The sequence below is a fragment of the Crotalus tigris genome, unplaced genomic scaffold (assembly GCF_016545835.1).
Source record: "Crotalus tigris isolate CLP2741 ecotype Arizona unplaced genomic scaffold, ASM1654583v1 scf7180000024293.1627790, whole genome shotgun sequence".
NCBI classification, from domain to species: Eukaryota; Metazoa; Chordata; class Lepidosauria; order Squamata; family Viperidae; genus Crotalus; species Crotalus tigris.
In genome coordinates, this window is record NW_024100466.1 from 600,300 (window position 1) to 619,207 (window position 18,908).

The 18,908-nt window shown below is 48.3% G+C and overlaps 2 protein-coding genes across 7 annotated transcripts; one reads left to right on the top strand and one right to left on the bottom strand.

Annotated features, from left to right (window-relative positions):
- Nucleotides 1–42: 42 nt before the first annotated feature.
- Nucleotides 43–6,488, bottom strand: REEP4 (receptor accessory protein 4). Of its 3 annotated transcripts, none has more exons than XM_039324213.1 (8): nucleotides 6,348–6,488; nucleotides 6,041–6,109; nucleotides 5,818–5,894; nucleotides 4,457–4,577; nucleotides 3,880–3,981; nucleotides 3,321–3,453; nucleotides 494–672; nucleotides 43–368 (listed from the first exon to the last, which is right to left on the bottom strand). In XM_039324213.1, the coding sequence occupies exons 1-8, from the start codon at nucleotides 6,408–6,410 to the stop codon at nucleotides 309–311; spliced, it is 804 nt and encodes a 267-aa protein (XP_039180147.1). In that variant the 5' UTR covers nucleotides 6,411–6,488; the 3' UTR covers nucleotides 43–308. The 3 variants fall into 3 exon arrangements, with proteins under 3 accessions (XP_039180147.1, XP_039180148.1, XP_039180146.1); XM_039324214.1 differs by having other exon boundaries at nucleotides 6,037–6,109; nucleotides 6,348–6,485; XM_039324212.1 differs by lacking the exon at nucleotides 6,348–6,488 and having other exon boundaries at nucleotides 6,037–6,338.
- Nucleotides 5,608–18,729, top strand: SFTPB (surfactant protein B). Of its 4 annotated transcripts, XM_039324196.1 has the most exons (13): nucleotides 5,608–5,909; nucleotides 6,903–7,214; nucleotides 11,573–11,727; nucleotides 12,827–12,898; nucleotides 13,539–13,664; nucleotides 13,991–14,140; nucleotides 14,537–14,626; nucleotides 15,800–15,983; nucleotides 16,552–16,703; nucleotides 17,550–17,630; nucleotides 18,009–18,072; nucleotides 18,215–18,319; nucleotides 18,584–18,729. In XM_039324196.1, the coding sequence occupies exons 2-13, from the start codon at nucleotides 6,929–6,931 to the stop codon at nucleotides 18,679–18,681; spliced, it is 1,563 nt and encodes a 520-aa protein (XP_039180130.1). In that variant the 5' UTR covers nucleotides 5,608–5,909; nucleotides 6,903–6,928; the 3' UTR covers nucleotides 18,682–18,729. The 4 variants fall into 4 exon arrangements, with proteins under 4 accessions (XP_039180130.1, XP_039180131.1, XP_039180133.1 ...); XM_039324197.1 differs by lacking the exon at nucleotides 18,009–18,072 and having other exon boundaries at nucleotides 5,767–5,909; XM_039324199.1 differs by lacking the exon at nucleotides 6,903–7,214 and having other exon boundaries at nucleotides 5,854–5,909.
- Nucleotides 18,730–18,908: the final 179 nt, after the last annotated feature.

Genomic DNA, 18,908 nt, shown 5'->3' on the forward strand with positions numbered 1-18,908 from the left:
GCCCCCGCCGCCCCCCGGAAGAGACGGGCTGGAGGCGGCGCGGGCGGAGAAAAGGCGTTTATTGGAAGACGTTAAAAGGGGTGGCGGCCCCGGAGGAAGCTTCGCTTCGTGGCCCCGGGCGAGGACGGCGCGCAAACGCGGCGGCAGCGCCGGGTCAGGAGAGGCTCGTCGGCAGCCCGCAGCGGTGCACCGGCTCCTCCTCGGCCCGCACTCCGCAGGCAGGGCTGCTCTGGCTCTGGGGAGACTCCGAAGAGCTGATGGGGTGCTGACCCGGCCGGAGGCCTTGCCCGCCGCGCCTCCGGAGGAGCCTAGGGCTCTTGGTCCGGCCTCTGCTTCCGGGAACGAGTTCGGAGGCCCCGAGAAGAAATCTGCGAAAAGAAGGAGCCCAGCAGCGTTTGGGGAGGGCGAGGGAGAGGCAGGACTTCCCCCTCCTCGCCGGAGCAAGCCAGGGGCTTCCCCGCCACCTGCCGCCCCCCCCCCATTGCCTCCTGACCTCTTTAGGTGGCGGCCGCTTCTTCGCCTGCCGGAAGCTTTGGCTTCTGGCCAACGGCTTCGGGAGGGCGGGGTCCCTGCAGCGGCCTCTGGAGGGGGCAGAGACTTCAGAGTCTGTCCAGCAGTCCTCCTCCTCCTCCTCGCTATCGGAGCCCGGCTGCTGCGCTCCTGGCCTGCGCCCTGGGCAAACACAGGCCGAAGGAAGACTCAGAAAGCTGGGTGTCTGTCCAGAGTGAAGCTGGATGCGAGGCACCCTGGACTTGATAAAGGAATGTGACCCCCCCACCCCCCATGAATGAAACTGAGACTAGGATTCGTCGTACCCTATTTACTTTCAACAAGATCCCTGTGTTGACTGAATACATGCGCAAACTAGCATCTCCAACTGTAGAAAACATTTTTTAAAAAAATCTGGCTTGATTGACATTTGAGATCTCTCGTCCCTTTTGATTAGAAAAAGAAACTACAAAATTTATGTTGGGTTCTTGATTAAAAGCAAAGCACTTGGTGCAGAAAAGGACACGTCAAAAATCAAGCTGGGCTGAAGGAATGAAAATCCCCAGATTGTGTACTACACTCCTGAATGGAGAAGTGATCCCACCTAGGAGTAAAGATGGAAGATATGCAGACCTAGGGGACCTCAACATCCACAGCCTCTCAGTATTGGTAGGACTGTATTCAAATCAATTGGGCTCCCTGGAAAGCTATGCACAACAAGTATGTACATCATCTCAAGATATGCACAGCAGAAATGTCAAATGTACAGGAAGATTCCGATTGCAGAAGAATTCCCTCCCTCATCTGAAGTCTTAATCCTGTATTGCATGTATGGCCCTTAGACACCATCAAACTGGCTATAACATTTGACCAAGTGATTTATTATTTTATACCCCACCTTTATTTTTTGTAAATAACTCAAGGGGGGGATAACATATCTAACTCATTCCTCCTATTTTCCCAACAATCACTACCCCATGAGGTGTGCTGAAAATGTATGACTGACCCAGGGTCCCCCAGCTGGTTTTTCATGGCTAAGCCGGGACTAGAACTCAGATTCCTGGTTCCAAGCTTGGCGTCTTAACCACTAAGCCAAACTTGCTCCAATAGGCTGGGTTCACCCAAAAGGGATTGCCCCACAGTAAAACTGGTGGCATAACCTGTGATACCTGAACAAACATCCATAGGATGGTTTAACTTGATCTAGAGAAGATACTAAGACACAAAATGCAGACTTCCAGTTTGCCACTGCAGCCGTCGTGGACGCTGGAAGGCGAGCTCCGTCTTCCGCATTTGATTTCGCACCACTAGGGGACCCTGGAAAGGGTTGAAAGTCACCCTGTAAGAGTGACAAGCAAGGAGGGGATCCCCGCTTGATTGCAGGAGGGCAGTAGCCCTTCCGCTTGATCCGGGCAGCCCTCCAAACTGGCGGATTAAAAAGCGGCCACAGAAATATGACCCATCACTAGGCTGCAGACAGCCAAAGTCAAACTTACCACCAAGCACTTCTAAAGCAGCGCGGATGAGACTGGGTGAGATCGGATCCTCTCTTCAATCCTAATTATCTTTTTTACCTGTGTAAGCTGCCCAAAGTATTTTCCCCCCTGTGGAGAGAGGGAAGGGAAATCCTAGCCCACCCTGTAAAAGCAGTGGCGACTGACTATCCAGAGGAGTTTAAAACGCTGAAAGAATAACCTTATTTTAACTGGATTTATATGTTTTTAAAATTGGGGGACCAAGATTTCTTATCCCTATAAATAGGAGATTGATTGTCTATAAAGATTGAATGTAAAAGTAATATCTCCCATATTTGGGCCGACAGGGTGCATCAAGAAACACTCAAGGTAAATCTCCTCCCCCTGTCTCTTCCCTCCCCGATACAGCTGACAAAGTGAGAAGGAGCCTGTGGCCTAGAGGTTAGTACAGCTGCCTAACATGCACACAACCCAGGCTCGAATCTCAGAAGGGTAAGTTTGGCTGAAGAGAGTTAAGAAACTTGAAATAGCTATCCCATTCTCCCTTAATTCTTTGTTAGCAATCCAAATTTTATAATATATATACATATATATAAATGTAATAAACATGTCTTTACATAGTTGATAAAATTACTACTAGTTTAAATATGATAGTAGATATTAAGAGAAAAGGAGAGGAAGTATTTGATTTTTGGTCATTAAATTTAAGACATTTGGAAATTAATAGAAAATAATGTTATACTGTACTATCAATTAGATGATGTAAGATGGTGAGAAATAGAATATATTCAAATAGATAGGACGTATCTTGAATATTAGATTTTGTGATGAATTGTGGTAAAGGAAACTTTGGTTACCTAAAATTTGGAAATTATAAACATTAAAAGTTAAATATTGATGGGAAACTAAAAATTGGGAAAAACTAATTACAGGACATTGTCTATAAAGATTGAATGTTAAAGTAATTAGGATATGTATAAGCTAAAAACTATTGATAAATGTAAGAATGTTATTTTTACTTAATTGATATAAGAATTGTATTAGCTTAAACATGAGACAGTAAATACTAAGGGAAAAAGAAAAGAAATATTTAATGTGGTAGTTTGAGATTTGTACTAAAGACACTTGTATGTTATTGAATTATTAACCCAGCTGCCACATTGCTTTTTAAATACTTAAATGTAAAACTAGAAAATCAATACAACTTTTTTTTAAAAAGACACAAAATGCTGAACTACAAAAGTGACCAAATGCCATGTTAATGCCATGTTAAGGTAGTCATCTGAACCTAACCTTGGAGGATTTTAAAAACTCTCGATGGTTTTGTATCTTGCTCCACAATGAAGGTTTCCTTACCAATCGGTTGCCGGCATAGCCCCTGTTCCTCCAGATAGAGGGGATCTGAATAATGCACCATGGCTGTCTCTGGGATGGAACGCAAATCCTGCATACTGAAGCTGCGTAAACGACCTGCCAGGGCACCCTGGCCCTAACAGGGAGACAAGAGAGTTAAAGGGATTTATTTGGGAATCAAGGAAGAGGTTACTTCAGAAACGGGAAATAGTATTTCAGAGGAGAAAGATCAGCACACAGTTCCTGATACTTAAGCCAAAGTACCTACGTGAGAAGCCTTTATAAGCCAGAGAGGAAACATAGGAGGAAGTAGTAGGTGAGGAAGGAAATTAGTTACCCATGTGGTATAAGCTGAAAACGGCATAGAATTAGGGGGAAAGCAGCCCAATACCGCCTAGTTACCAAAGATGATTTGGGGGTGAGAAACCTGCTACTACAGGATGGAATATGCCAATGGCAGTACCCCCCTTCCCTTCGCTCCACAAGGCCCAAGCTTGCCTCCAGACCAGTCCCGCCAAGAGATTAGAGCAAAGGAAACATCAGAGGTTACTTTTGCAGCCACCTGGATAGCTGCTGTGGCTGCCACATTGATGCTCTTCTTCCCAAAGTTCACAAGACTCTCATAGCCACGCTCTTTGGCTTGGCAGATGAAGTGGTCAATCTCCTGCAGGAATTCACATACAATTGACAGGATCAGAGGAAGAGCACCCCCCAAAAAAAAAAAATCCCCTCCAGGTTGTCCCCATGCATCTCCTGCCACAGGATAAGGAAGTGCTCCTGCCACTCAACTTCAGGAAAGGGGGGGGGAGGAGTGGAGGTCTGGCACCCAAAAAACTGTTTATCTTTCCCTCCCTCCCATTTCTTGCCATGGGTGGCGAGGCAACTAGAGACCCCAATCTTCTGCCTGTACCCATTTCCCAAAGGCCGCTTCCAGCTCTGAGACTCTGTTCTGCCTTGGTGAAATGCAGGCAGCCGTTCTAAATTGGCATAGGCATAATTTCATGCAGGCTCAGAGCCTTCAAAGGTGCAGTCAGGAAATGTTCTGCTTTATTTTCATTGAGAAAAAGGGGGAGAACAGGACAATGGGCACCTGCTGCCCACTCGCCAACAACTGTGACCTGGGCTAGAAAGAGCATTACCTTTTCTTTGCTGGACAGTGTAGGATGCACAAACTTGCGATACAATAGGCTGGCCCCCTTTGTGTAAGGAGACAGGAGCCATACCACAAAGGCCATTTTGATCTCATAGTAGAAGGGAAACCTGCAACCAAAAAGATACCTATGGAGCCAGCAGTGCCCAACAGATTGCTGACTTCAGCAATGGCTATCCTGGCAAATGGGCTACTTTCAGAACTAAGGAGGGTTAGAAGAAGCCTTTCCAGCGAACCCAGAGATGATCAGGGAACAAAAGCAATCCCAGCACTCCTTTGCTAGCCCCGAGAACAGATCTGCTGTCTGTCCAGAGCCATTTCAATTATTGTAGGTAGTTCTCTGCCTACAACCATTTGTTCAATGACCAGTTATAATGGCACTGAATGGTGGTTACAACTGGCCTTTGGAGTCCTGGCAGTCCCAGAAATCTCCCCCCCCCCCCGGCATGTGATCGTGATCCGGGCACTTGGCAAATGGTTCACATGTATGACTGGTTGCAGCATCCTACGATCATGTGACTACCTTTTGCCCCTGGCAACAATCAGCTAGCAATTAAAGCTGCTGTTTTGACTCTGGCCCAATCAAGTGATCTCTCCCAAACAAGAAAAGCCAGAGCAAGACGATAAACAACATCCCTCAGATGGGTTGGCTGTGAAGGCCATCGCCCAACTGAATCTTCCCAACAAGGAGGGCTGGATCCAATTTTCCTCTAGACGTGCTCAGAACCAGTTAAAATGTTTCAGCTCTGCCCACCAAACTCACCGGCTGCATTACATTAAGCAGAAAAATGTCAGTTTAGGATTTAAGAGGGTGGTAACCCAACCAACTGTGGCTTATTTAAACCATACTGACATTTTCTTCCTGTCTCATTTACTCAAAAAGCTTACTGCAAGTATAAATTGGGAAAACCATGAAAGGGGAGTAACAAATGTAATGAAATAAAGAGGTGAATGATATACTTAGAACCGTCAAGATTTTTGTAAAAAACAATATGGAATAGGCAGCTAGAGCCAACTAGTTCCGACAGTAGGTCAAGCAAAATGGGAAGAACAAAAGACTAATGTCAGTCTGAGTTACAGACAGATGTGAAGAAAGGGCAAGCCACTGGTTGGAAAAACCGGGGGGGGGAGGACAAAGCCCCTCCCCAATGCAGGAGGTGATTAATGGTCAAGGATGGGGGAAGGGCACGGGAGGGGGGAGCTTTAAGTGCTACTTTTTGCTGTAGAATTCAAACTGCTGCACAGCACTTCGCAGCAGGTGTGTGTACGCGTGCGCGCTGGCAGCCGGGTCCGGCTAAACTAAAGCCTCGACTTGTTCCGCCTCGTCCGGCCTTGCGAGAAGCGACCCACCAGGAAAAGAAGGTGTCCGTGACGGTCTCCGTGGCCATGAAGAGCGCGAAGACGATCCAGTACATCATCCACCGCACCTGGGGAGCCACGAGGTGAGTCGGGCTGGCCCCCGGCAGCAGGGACCGCTTCCCCCCCCCCGCCCGGGTCCCCGAGGAAAAGGGGAGCGGAGACCCGGCGGGCTCCTCCGGGGCTGCCACCCCCGCGCGGGCTCTCACTCACGTACTCCCGGACGTCCTTGTTCCTCACGGCCTTGTACGAGGCGTAGGCCGGGTACAGCGTCCCCAGCAGGAGCCTGTAACGGAAGGGCGGCGTCAGGCAGACCGGCCAGGTTCGGTAGGCGCCCGCCAACAGAGCTAGCCAGGCCCGCCGCCCGCAGCGCAGCGTCGCGGCCTTCAGGGCGCCCAGCACCATGGCCGGCGGAGGTGCGGAGGGCGGGCGGGCGAGCCGGTTTTCCCGGGAGCCGCCGCTCCTCCTTCCCCGCCCGGGACCAGCCCCGCCAGCACCTCCGCCGCCCCCGGCCCGGGACTCACTGCACGGCGCGGCTCAACGCCCAGGCCACCATCGCCGCTCCAACCGCCCGCGCGCGCTGCCATTGGCCGCCTTTATCCCCGCCCCCGCCGCGGCCGGCCAATCGAGGCGGAGCCGCGAGCAGCCCTCGGTCTGGTTTCTGTTGTTTGGCTCTAGGCGGCTGTCGGATTGGGCGGAGTTTCTCCTGCGAGTCCCCCTGCCCCCCCCTCTCCTCCATCACGTGCCCGACTCTGGCTTGATCGGCGCTTCCAAGTCCAACTTCGGGGAGTCTCGCGAGAGCGCCGAGTGGGAGCCGGGAGGGGGGGTGCCGGGGGGGGGGCTTCTGTCAGCGGCGCGTTTCCTGCCCGCTTCTTCCTCTCCGAGGGGCCGTTTCTGTCATCCGAGACCCTTTAATGCGCAATCTGAAAGCCCAGCTGGGCCCAAGAGTGGAGGCTGCTACTGAGAAAGTCCCTATTTATCACGTTCACATTATTTATTATACAGTCGGTCCACTAAAGAGAGAAGATGGCAAGGAAGTAACAGACCATCAGTCTAGAAACAATTTTTTTTTTGTCTAGAAACAAAAATTAATATAAGCAAGAAAATGGTAAGGGAACAGCTATTCGACCTTGATGAGTATGAATCACGAGAACCCCACAGATTACATCCCAGAATTCCGAAGAAGCTGGCAGATGTTGCCTCAGAACCATGGCACCACGTCTTTCAAAAATCCTGGAGCACCGGGGAAGTACCTGAGGATTGGAAAAGGGAAAAAAACAGACCCAGGAAACTACAGATCAATCAGTCTAACATCAATACCTGCGAAGATTCTGGAAAAGATAATCAAAAACAGATCTGCGAACAACTAGAAGCAAACAAAGTTATAACAGGTAGCCAGCACGGGTTTCTCAAAAACAGATCATGCCAAACCAATCTTATTTTATTCTTCGATAAAGTGACCAAATTAGTAGACCAGTGAAACACTGTGGACATAGTATGCTTACATTTCAGAAAGGCATTTGATAAAGTAGACCACAACCTACTCCTTGGTAAGCTAGAAAAAGGTGACATAGACCAGGGCTTTTCAACCTTTTCACCGATTGTACCACTTTTAGGATACGGCAATATTCAAATACCACCAGTTGCTTAGCAAGGTGTCAAAAACTTGATGACCCAAAAAAAGGGAAAAAATGATAAAGTACAGATAGTCCTCAACTTAACAACAATTTGATTAGTCATGTGATCACCTTTTGCAACTTTTTGACAAGTATGAATCAGTTACCCTCGTTACCAATCACTTGTTCAGCAATCTAATTTATGTCAGCTCTAAGCAAGTGGTACTTAGGGCAGATCCTGGCTGTTGCAATGCCCCTGCAGTCACGTGATTGCGATTCGGGTGCGGCTCGCACTTCTGATGGGTGCAGTGACCTGCATTCACATGATCTCCATTTGTGACCTTCCCTGCCGGCTTCCCACAAGCAAAATCAGTGAGGACCAGAAGGAAAGGTGACAAGTCACTCTGATAAATCCTGCTAGCCTTCCTGCATTCATGCCCCACTGAGCCGCCCAACTTTTGGCCTCCCTGCACTTGTGCGTAGCCCATACTGGGCCTCCCCAGCCCTGCCTCGGCCTCCCCCAACTCAATGTGCAGCTGCACCCGACCTCCCAGGGCCTCCGATTCCCTGTGGCAAACACCACCACCCCCGGAGCACCCTCAGACTCCTTAGCTGGGATCATTTCCCCTTTAACAACCCACATTCATGGGATTATGAGAGCCACTGGGATTGTCATTGCTAAGCAACATACTCATTGTATCACTTAACAACAACAATCCCAGTCCCAATTGCCATCACAACTCGAAGACCATCTGTTCAGTTAAATGCAAGTATATTGATGTAACTAAATGCTTAAAAACTAAACCTTTGTCTCACAGTTTCTCCCCACCCTTGGCATTTTCTCCTGTGTTGAGTGTGTCTGGAGTATCCCTATGCGTAAAGTCTGTGCTTTTCTTTTTGCTTCACATGAACTGCTTAATTATCTCTATTTTGGAAAAGAAAAATCTGGAAGGTAAAGAAAAGAGTTAGATGTGAGGAGAGGAGAAAGGCCTCTCTTCCTCTAGTGCCTCCACTTTTCTCAAGGAGGACCCTCTCGCTCTCTCCTTGAGCTGGTCTATTCAGAAGTTGTTTGCTCAGCTGCATCAGCCCACTTCAAGGGGACTTAACCCATTTTAAGAGTTGCCTCACTATTTAATGAAGAGGGAGGCCAGGCCCAACGCACCCTCCTGACTGAAAAGCAATTAATCCTGCCACAAAAAGCCATCCTGAGAGGGGAGCAGATCCTCCTCAGCCCCCAACCGGACAGCCTGGACCTTTTGCGAGGTTGACAACCCACAAAACGGAGGTCCAGCCGTTCCTCCTCTTGGTCGGGAGGGGCCTTGGGAGCCCCTCACTCCCCTAGCAAATGTCAGATTTCCAGCTAGCGAATCCAAAAAAGGAACTCCTGGGATATTGTTCTTCCCAAAACTAATACTTTCATTGAATACACTATACTGGCACAAAAGAAACTGGAGCAGGATTTCAGAAAAATATTTTTTTCTACATTTTAGTGAATACAGTATTAAAATTACATTTATTTTAACAAAATTGCACTAATAAATAACATTGATTACATGTAAATAGAGGAACAGTGGTAGTTTTCAATAAATGTTTTCAGTTCTATGGAAAGGCCAAGGGGGGGGTCTCCTACCAAGGGGTCCCAGCTGAGTTATGGCGCGTGCACTAAGTGACCAGGTTCGTGTGTGACACACCCAGAGACCACAACACGCTCCAGGACATGCCCGGGCTGAGGGAGAGCCAGGCCAGCATCTGCCAGTTCCCCCCATCAGGTTCCTTAGGACTTCCTGAAGATATTGGGGTGAATGTGCTCCGTTGCTGTTGAAGCACAGGCTGAAAGAGAGTGCCAGGGGACGGCACATCTGAAGCGCCCGTCCCAAGTTGCAAAACCCACGTCCTCTGAAGACGCCTAATCTTGAGGGCCTGGCAGCCACCCTCCTGGGGGAGTCGTGCAGGGCTGGGAATGAATTGGGAAGTGCCAAGCAGGCGATGCTTCTCCATCAGCCTCTCCATTGGCTGCCTTTGCCCGCTCAGTGAAGAATAAAAAGGGCCCTGTCTGAGCCCTGGCATGCCTGCCGGACAGTTCGCCATGTGGCCCCTGCTCCTGCTCAGCCTGCTCTCTGGAGGCCTGGGTAAGTAACGGGGTAGGCGGGTGGTGGGGCATTGAGTGAGGAGAAGCACCATAGCCCCCCCCCCCGGCCTGCCACCACGTGGGCGGGCTGCTTAGTAAGAAACCCCAAAATGGAGGAAAAGGCTCCTGGGCCTGAGGAAGTCCCGGCCCTTAGAAGCCACCCGGGTGACATTTGGGCCGTCCCTCCCTCTCCACCCGACCACCTCAAAGGGGCTGTTGGGATGGGGAAAACGAGGAGGAGGAGGAGGAGGAGGAGGAGGAGGAGGAGGAAGGGGGATCGGTTCCCTGCCTTGAGTTACTTACAAAGCAATGGGGGGGGGGGGAGAATCAATCAGTCAGGACATCCTGCTGGGCTTCATGAAAGATTGAGAGGTAGTGGGGCAAGTGACGTTTGTTTTATATTACCCCCAACATTTTCTAATCCGTGACCCCTCAGTAGAAGATTTAATTCAGGAGAGCAAATGGATGGTTTTCTGACTTCTGAGACACCCCAAGAGGCCAGCCAGGAGACAGGCAGAGGGGCCCCTGAGCCCATAGCAGTTTGGCCCATTGCTTCCGGCCTCCTCTCCATCTCCAGGTTTTGCCTTCACCATTTTACCCAGCAGCCATTAGGTTCTCTAGGTCAATAGAATTCACCCTTGATTCCATGCCTCAAGGTCTTTATTACTTGCTTTTATATTTGCAAAGAAAAAAATGAATGGCAAACTACTCCATTATACGCGAGTGACAAAATACCTGTAAAGGCTCTTGATCTATTTCACTTACGCATGTGCGATAAGATTGTTAAACCTTTGCTTTCAGACTAGCTAAAGGATCAATGGCCATCATGAAGGGATCTCTTAGAGAGGACAGAGAGAGGATCCTGATTATAAAGTCACTGAAGAATTTGTGTGTGTCATTCAAAATAATTCGCATGCTTCTAGTGTGCCTAGTCTATCTGGACAAATGGCTGTCCAATCTTTTTTTAAAAACCTCCAGGAACGGAGTACCCACAATGTCTGGAGGCAGGTTGTTCCATTGATTAATTGTTCTCACTGTCAGGAAATTTCTCCTTAGTTCTAGGTTGCTTCTCTCCTTGATTAGTTTCCACCATTGCCTCTAGAGTCTCAACATCTTTTTTGTATCATAGTAACCAGAACTGGACACAGTACTCCAAGTGTGCTTTTACCAAAGCAGTATATAGTGGTACTTCACATGATCTTGATACTGTTCCTCTGTTGATGCAGCCTAGAATTAGGTTTTTTGGCAGCTACAGCACACTGCATTTCCATTTATATACTTCAAATAAATAACCGTAAGTCAACTTGGTGTTTTTGGCCTGCCAGTTGATTTGTATTTTAAATATTGAGCTAACCTGAGCAAACAACTTGAGTGGGAACATTACATACGACAATTTTTTTCAAAAGCTTTGCTTCCTTAAAAACATTTGGTGGTTATGATGAACCCTTTCAAACTGAACACAAACATGCAACACCTTCACCAATTCACGCAGCCTGCGCAGGGACTCTCAGGATCTCTCCCTTCTGCAGCATCCCTGCACTCCTTACCTGGGACTCCCTTCGCTTCCCACTTAATGGCCTCCCTGCCTGAAGTCACAGTGGCAACTGGGGCTGCTGGAATTGCCTTGGCTAACCAATGTGGTCACGTGGTGTCATGTTTTATGACTGTAATGCTTAGCAATGGAAAGTCTGGTGCCAATTTTGGCCGTATGTTGAGGACCACCTGCAGTGCTATTTTGGCAAGCCACAGCAGAGCGACATGAACAAATGTTATACATCATTGGTGGGAAATGACTCAAAGTGTAACAGCTTAGTCTCCTATGAAATGAACTGGACAACCTTGAGCCAATCAACATCTTCGTACTTAACTTATTTTAGAGAAGTGCTATGTAAAGAATATATATTTGCCCTGAACAGAAGGGCAGGCTAAAATGGTTTTTAATGCATTCTGTTTTTTTCTGTCCTCACTGGATACAATCAGTAACAACCTGGCCTTCCCTTTCCAGTCCTAACCAGCAAGGTCCAGAATGAATGTGCCAAGGGGGCAGCATACTGGTGCAGCAACTTAATGACAGCTATCAAGTGTGGTGCTTTGGATCACTGTGTCCAGAATGGGTGGAATCAAGCCAGCAATGAGAGTGTCTGGAACAGAATCAGCAATGTAGGTATTGTGATGTTACTGTTAGCCATAAACATCAGCCGATCTGCTAGCCCAGATCTGCTTTGCCCAAACGGCACCTGAGCCAAAAATGCAGACAAAACATGTTTGTTATGTAAACAAGTAAGGAGAGTCACTTCACCCAAAAGAGGAAAAAGGGCAGTCTTAAAAAGAGGGAGAATCGCTTTATATTCAGTTTAAACAGGTTGGGTTTGTAATGAGTTCTTTCATTGCATAACATCATTTGACCCATCTGTGATGTAGCATGAATGGTCAATAGCTTCAGTAGGTAGCATGTGACATTTCATAGTATCCCTTAATATTCTTAGTGTCATCTTGTTAAGGCTCGTCCTCATATTCAGGAAGCGTATTTCCCACATTATAATTAATGTGCAAGTTACTACAGTTCAAGTCTATATACAGTAAAAGAGATTCCTTGCTCTTGGCAATTCGAACCAGTTCTTAATCGGACTTTACATTCCTCGTGGTGAGCTTGTTTGTTAATTCAAAAGCATCATTCCACAGATCAGGCGTGGGCCCAGCTTGCTCACAATTGTGTCCACAATGATCACTGTATATTTCTCCATCAGACACTGGCACATGCCAGCCACAGCCCCTGGCAGAATGTAGTAGAGTTTGGACATGGCTTTGCCTATAGCGGCCTGGGGAAAGATGGATACGTGAGCAGGGGGGTCAACAATCTCTCCCATCTCTCATTCAAGTAACATTAATCTAAGAAACGTCTAGTTACTGAAAACATTAATCAAAGAGCTCCTCCCTCCTTCTGCTGTTGCCATCAATATGTAGGAATGACCATGGGGAGGCACAGACCCATTCTGAAGGGATCCTCCCTAGTTTTCCAGAGACTAAAAAGAGATACTCTCGGTCTTGAAAGATTCTGTTAATGGAATCTTACAGTAACTGTATGGTTGGTGGTTCTTAGCTGGACTACCTCAAATGAATAAAGGTATCTGTGGACTCCTGGACTGCCAGGGCTCAGAAGTCAACATGCTGAAGCCCAGAGAAGAGGAAATACTTCGGGATGGGTGAGTGAAGGCTTTGTGGAAGCGGTTCTCAGAGGGTGAATTCTCTTTTCTTCCAGGACGACATGTGTGCAGACTGCAAACAGCTTATCTCCATCCTTGTGCGCATGGCCAAGGAATCAACCTTTAAGGTGACAAAGCAGTTCATTCATTTACCAGCTCTCTGGGTAGAATCTAACAACATTGTTTGAGGGCCTGCTATTCTTCTTACGTTTTTCCAGACTCAGATGTGCAGTTTATTTGTTCTTCTTGTCTCCAGAAGTTACAGAATGGGATAACTTGCCACAGTCAACCCACTGCGAAACAACTTACTGTGGGACAATTTAATAATTCTATTTAATTATTTTTTAAAAATTGCCATTCACATTTCATTCTGTCCCTCCTTTTGCATTCTTTCTTTAATGATTCTGTTCCACTATTTCTTTGATATTAGTGTAACTCTTGTCCCATAGTGAGTTGTCCTGAAGCGAGTTGTCTGGCAATGAGTTGGCCGTGGCGACTTGTCACAGACTCCAGAGGTTATGGGTGTTGAATAGCCCTTTGTCTAGAATAGTATAGAGTCTCCTGCTTGAGCAGGAGATTGGAGTAGAAGACTTCCCTTCCAGCTCTGTTGTTATTCTGCTATTCCATTGCATAAAAGTTTTTCTAACTTTGAAGCTGTGGGCAGAGCCAAGTGGTCTGAGTAGCTCCCAGCTGAAGTTGGAGGCCGGCGTCTCACTCTTGTCCCAACCCATCTTGCTCAATCCTCTTCATATAATCATCTCTCAACAGGAAACTCTCCAGAAGTATTTAGAGCATGAATGTACCAATTTGCCACTTCAAACACTTATCCCACAGTGCCAGGCCTTGGTGAAGGACTTCTTTGCCCGTTTAATTGCCAGCCTGGAAGAACAGTTTGTAAGTAGTTACTTCCTGTGAATGGGCAGATGTCATGATCACAACCTCTTCTTCCAATCTCACAGGGAAAACAGTCTCTGGGCTGGGGAGGATGGATGGCTTATCTCAAGATATGTACGGATTAGGTTGGGAGTTCCCGGAATGGCTGGGCAGCATCCGACAGCCATTTGAGCTGTCCTGGGAAGGCTTTCTGCATAAGACTTTTGCACCACTCCTGATTCCGGTGGAGCTTATGCAAGAGCCCTTCTCTAGGTTCCCACTCAGGGTCCAACCACCCAGCTGCCTCTGCTGGCCATTACATAGGTCATGCCCTTTCTCCCCATCAGGACCCCAGCATCATTTGTGCTCAGTTGGGAGCCTGTCCAGCTGACCTTCTGGGAAGCAAAGATGGGTTGATGCAGCTGCTCACAGGGCTAGAGCAGCTCCTTCTACTACTGCCAGGCCAGATGCCCATCCTGCCCAGTGGCCACACTCAGGTAAAGTGCCCACAGCTCCACAGTAAGGGTTTGTGGGGCCCCTCCTTTCTCAGCAATGTAGGGGAGGGGGAGAGGAGGCCTGGAAAAATGGAAGAGCAAGATGCCCTTCTACTGAAGCACCTTTGCCTTCCAAACTCCAAACGTTGTCTTTTAAACCCTTTACAAAGACTGAGAGGCACAGTGGATCACCCCAGGCAGGTGAGTGAAGAAAGAGCAGGCAGGAGGAGAGGACCTGTGTTCCACCATGAGGTCCATGTGGTGAGGAACTGGGGAGGGACGGGTTTTGCTGCTGCTGCTGTTGCTAGAAAATGGTTGAGCAGCCATCAAGGTCCCACACGAAACCTCTCGGCCAAAGGCTCCATGTGGCGTGGGAGTGACAGGCTCTTCTTTTGCTAGGAGTCCCCCCAAGAACTGCTGCCCATCCCCCTGCCTCTCTGCTGGTTGTGCAGGACGTTTATTGGCAAGGCTGAGTCTGTCATCCCCAAGGTACGGCATCACGAAGTCTGTCTCCTTGAGCAATCGGCTGCAGAATTCAGTCCCAGGGGAGCAAGATGGAGCGTGCAGCACGTAAGGGGTGGTGGGTGTGTATTTATGCTAGCAGAGCCTGTGAGCGGCAGGGAGAGCGTGCCTGGAAAGGGACTAATTGAAGCGGTGGGTTCATAAACGCTGTCTTTACGGACATGAATGGATCCGGTGGCTTCTTTGTAAGGGCATGTCAAACGGGGGCTGTGTGGTCCCTTGATAAGGGAAGCGGTCATCTTTGTAGAATCTGCTTTTTGGTCTAGAGAGCCACCAAGGCTTCTCCTGACCCTGTACATCTCTGACACTGTATAACTAAAGCAACTGTCCTGCTCTGAAATGGGAGGTTTTCAGGAAGAGACTGGACGGCCATTTGTCCGGAATGGTCTCTAAGGCCTCCTGCCTGAGCAGGGGGTTGGAGTAGATGACCCGCAAGATCCCTTCCAGCTCTCTTATCCTGCCTTGTTGCCTCTTACCAGCTGAGCTTGAGTCGGTTGGAAGTGGGGGGATCTAATGCAAAGACAATTCAGAGCAGATCACAGGAAGTGTACTTTGCACAACTCACCGTGAGTTGCTTGCAGTGGTCAAGAGCTGAAGTCGTTTTATTTGTTTGTTTACATCCTGCCTTTATTATTTTTACATCTAATCCTTCTCCCTCCTCCTACTTTCCCCACAACAACAACCCTGCTGAGGTGGGCTGGGCTGAGAGGGAGTGACTGGCTCGAGATCATCCAGCTGACTTTCTTGGCTAAGGTGGGACTTGAACTCAGAGTCTCTTGCCTTAGCCATCAGGCTAGACTAAAGAGGGCTGGGGAAGAGGTGGGGGGAGGGGGAGAGCGGTCTCAGGTAGCAGAGCTACACGTCCCCTCAAGGGAAGGAAAACCAGTCTCTCAGCCACAGGAGAAGCCAGGCAGAAATTCTCTGTTTTGGGATTCTATTTATGCAGCTCAGGAAGTAATTCATACCTTTTATGAATACAACTTTGTTCGTTCCATGAACAAACACTGTGAGGAAGATACTAATCTCCAAAATCTCTTTCTCACAGAGTTTAGAAGCTTTCATTTAAGCCCAACCAGATTTCTTGAATGAGAGATGGGAGAGATTGTTGACCCCCCTGCTCACGTATCCATCTTTCCCCAGGCCGCTATAGGCAAAGCCATGTCCAAACTCTGCTACATTCTGCCAGGGGCTGTGGCTGGCATGTGCCAGTGTCTGATGGAGAAATATACGGTGATCATTGTGGACACAATTGTGAGCAAGCTGGGCCCACGCCTGATCTGTGGAATGATGTTCATGTGTGCCTCAGAGGAAAACTGTGGTCCAGGTACAAAAGTGCCTATGAGGCTCTTCCTTTTTCTCTTTTTCCCAGGCCAGGTCATAATGACACACCAGAAGACCAACATGCAACGGGCACGTGGGGAATAGAATAGGCCAACTCCAGTGCAGAAGAGGCTGTGGCCAAAGACAGGGTGGGAGGAGAGGGGGACACACGCTGTGTCTCCAGCAAGGAAAGGCTGTTGTTCAAAAGGGAGACACCTGTCAATATTTTAATGGCACGAGAAAGATTCACTGGTCTCCAGCAAAGCCAGTCCTCAATATCAAAATGAAGACACACTAGGAGGCCATGGCTAGATCATCCTGACATTGTTTGGGGTCTGTTCCCATGAAATCTGTTTTTGGAAGACAGCAGCTTCTCTGAGTATTTCAGAGAAGAAATACTGCTCGCCTGCAACGCCTGCGGAAAAACTCTCACGCAGGAGACAGTTTGGAGAACAGGGGACTTGCTGCTGCAGTCGATGCCTCTCCAGGGAAAGCAGAGGCTGAAAAGAGTTTCTTGGGGTGCCCCCTGCCCCCATCTAATTTCAGCAGCGCTTTGTGCTTCTCCTCCGCAGAGAGCCTGTTGCCGGCTACAGCCGAGGGATGTCAGATGTGTCTCATGGTCAGTGACCAAGTGAAGGCATCTCTAAGAGCAAATCGCACCAGGAGAGCAGTGGAGGCAGCCTTGTCCACGGCCTGCAGCCGTTCCTTTTCCTTCTGGCCTCAGGTGAGGCTCCCGGGGCAGGGATGCGGCTGTGCTCCAAGCATTCCAGCTTTCCTGGGAGAGCAGAATACTACTTCTTGTAGTTATGACACCGGCAGACGTGATGGGATACTGATGGCACATGGGACTTAGTTTATACTAAGGCAGGGTGTCCCCAAATCACTAATACTCTGGTGTTAGTCACTAGGTCTGCATAAAAACCAGAACCTCCATTTTTAATGTTAGCTGCGTCTTTTTCAAAAATATTTTCAGGACTGCAACAATATACTGTTTTTGAAAACATTTTCAAAATGGAAAAATTTCAGCAAAATATCATATGGGTACTACCTTCACCAGGATAAGGTTTAAATCTATCAGTCTGCAAGGAAATCTCTTTGTGTATCTTATTCACATTTAATGTAGTTAATTGAGAAATGTGACATAGGAAAAAAATTCCTAAATAGTTAACAAATTTAATACAAATGCAAACATAGGGGGTTTGAGTGCCCTGTGACAGGGTGAGCTCCTTTATTTGCTCCAGCTCCTGCCCATCCAGACAAGTAAGTATCCAGTGTTTATTTTAATCCAAACCAGTCCTCTTAATGTCTAGCGAGACAATCCATGGCCCGTTGCGTCGTTTCAGAGGTATTTCCTTCACAGAGCCTCAATACCTTCAGCAATGGCAGACCTTCCCATGTTCTGGAAAAGTTCTTAAAAATTCAGGAAAATATCCAGACCATCCAGAGAGGTCCACTCTTCGGCCTTGGTCCTTATCGCCTGCGCTCCCCCTGCTCAGGTTGTGGGTTTGGGGATATGCATTTCAGGGGCCCAGAAAATGTGTTTCTCTCCACCCCAACTCTTCTTTTGCAGTGCAACCACTTCATCCATCAGCACCAGCCAAAGCTGTCTGCACTGTTAATGAAGCCCTGGGACTCCCAAGCTACCTGCCAGGTAGGAAGAGGTTGGAAACTTTTCAAGCACAGCCAACTGATGTGTGCCATTCTGGCTAATCCTAAGAGGTGGAGCAACTGGAGCCAAAACACAGGCCATGCGCTCCGGGAAGTCGCAGGTGTTTACAATCCAAGCCACATATTCTAGACTGGGGGAGCAAAGGCAGAGGAAAAGGACAGAATCAAAGGATATCTTTGGAAAGACCTCTTTGTGATTCAACATGAGGAAAAAGAAGCCAAGCGTGAAAAGGGATAAAGGCCCGTCTGTTCCAGTTAAAGGGGATCTTGCAAGCATTGCTATTATGGGGACCCATTTTTCCAGGTTTTAAAAGAAACAGGCATTTAATCTGAGCGCTGCTGCTCTTTTCTGCTTCTCCAGATTAATGAAGTGGAATTGACCCACTTGCAGAGAGCTGCCTGCAAATGGGTTAGTTTAAGAAAAGGTAATGTGGACACCTGGATTTCACGAGAACGGTTGGCCACTGAAGTCAGACCGTTTCCCCTTCCTCTTGTGACGAAGGAAGAAGAGACAGTCCTCCTATCCAGTTACCCAAACGGGGCCTGTTTCCTCTTGTCCCTCCACAGGAACTGGGCGCCTGCGGAGCCGAGCAGCTTTTGCCGAGCGCCACTCCCTGTGCCCAGGGACCCACTTACTGGTGCTCCAGCCTGAGTGCAGCCAAGCAATGCAAGGTGGGGACTGGGCCTTCCTCCTCAGGCGTCCCTCAAAGCCGGCCAGTCTGCACAGCCAGCAGATCTGCGGGGCTGTTTTAGTCCCAGCAATTCAATGAGGACACAATTGGGAACCAGTGTGAACCCAAAGGATGGATTTCTAATTAGCTTAGGAGCTACGACCCTCCTCCTCCGCTCACGGCAGAATGTTGCAGGGGCTCACAAGGAGGGGGATCCCTCGTTTGGGGCCAGGATCTAATTTCTCACTCTCCCATCCTCCTCTAGGCTATACAGCATTGCCAGGATCACGCATGGTTGTAAACGAGCAAGGAGGGCCCTGCTTAAGGCAGGACAGCTCTGCTTCTCTCACCTTTGATTGCTGATGAAGAAAATATTCTCAACTATTAAAATTAACCTCCAGAGCACACTGACAAAGTGTTTTCCTTGTACAAGCTAAGTTTGCATTTATAGATAAATGATCCAGTACAAGACAAATCCTGGGATTGAAGACCGTCCATGCCTTTTATCACACGAGAATTCTTGAGGCTTTTTTTTTTACCCTAAGGACCAAGCTATTAGAAATATTTTGGGAGGGAAATAAATGGTATGG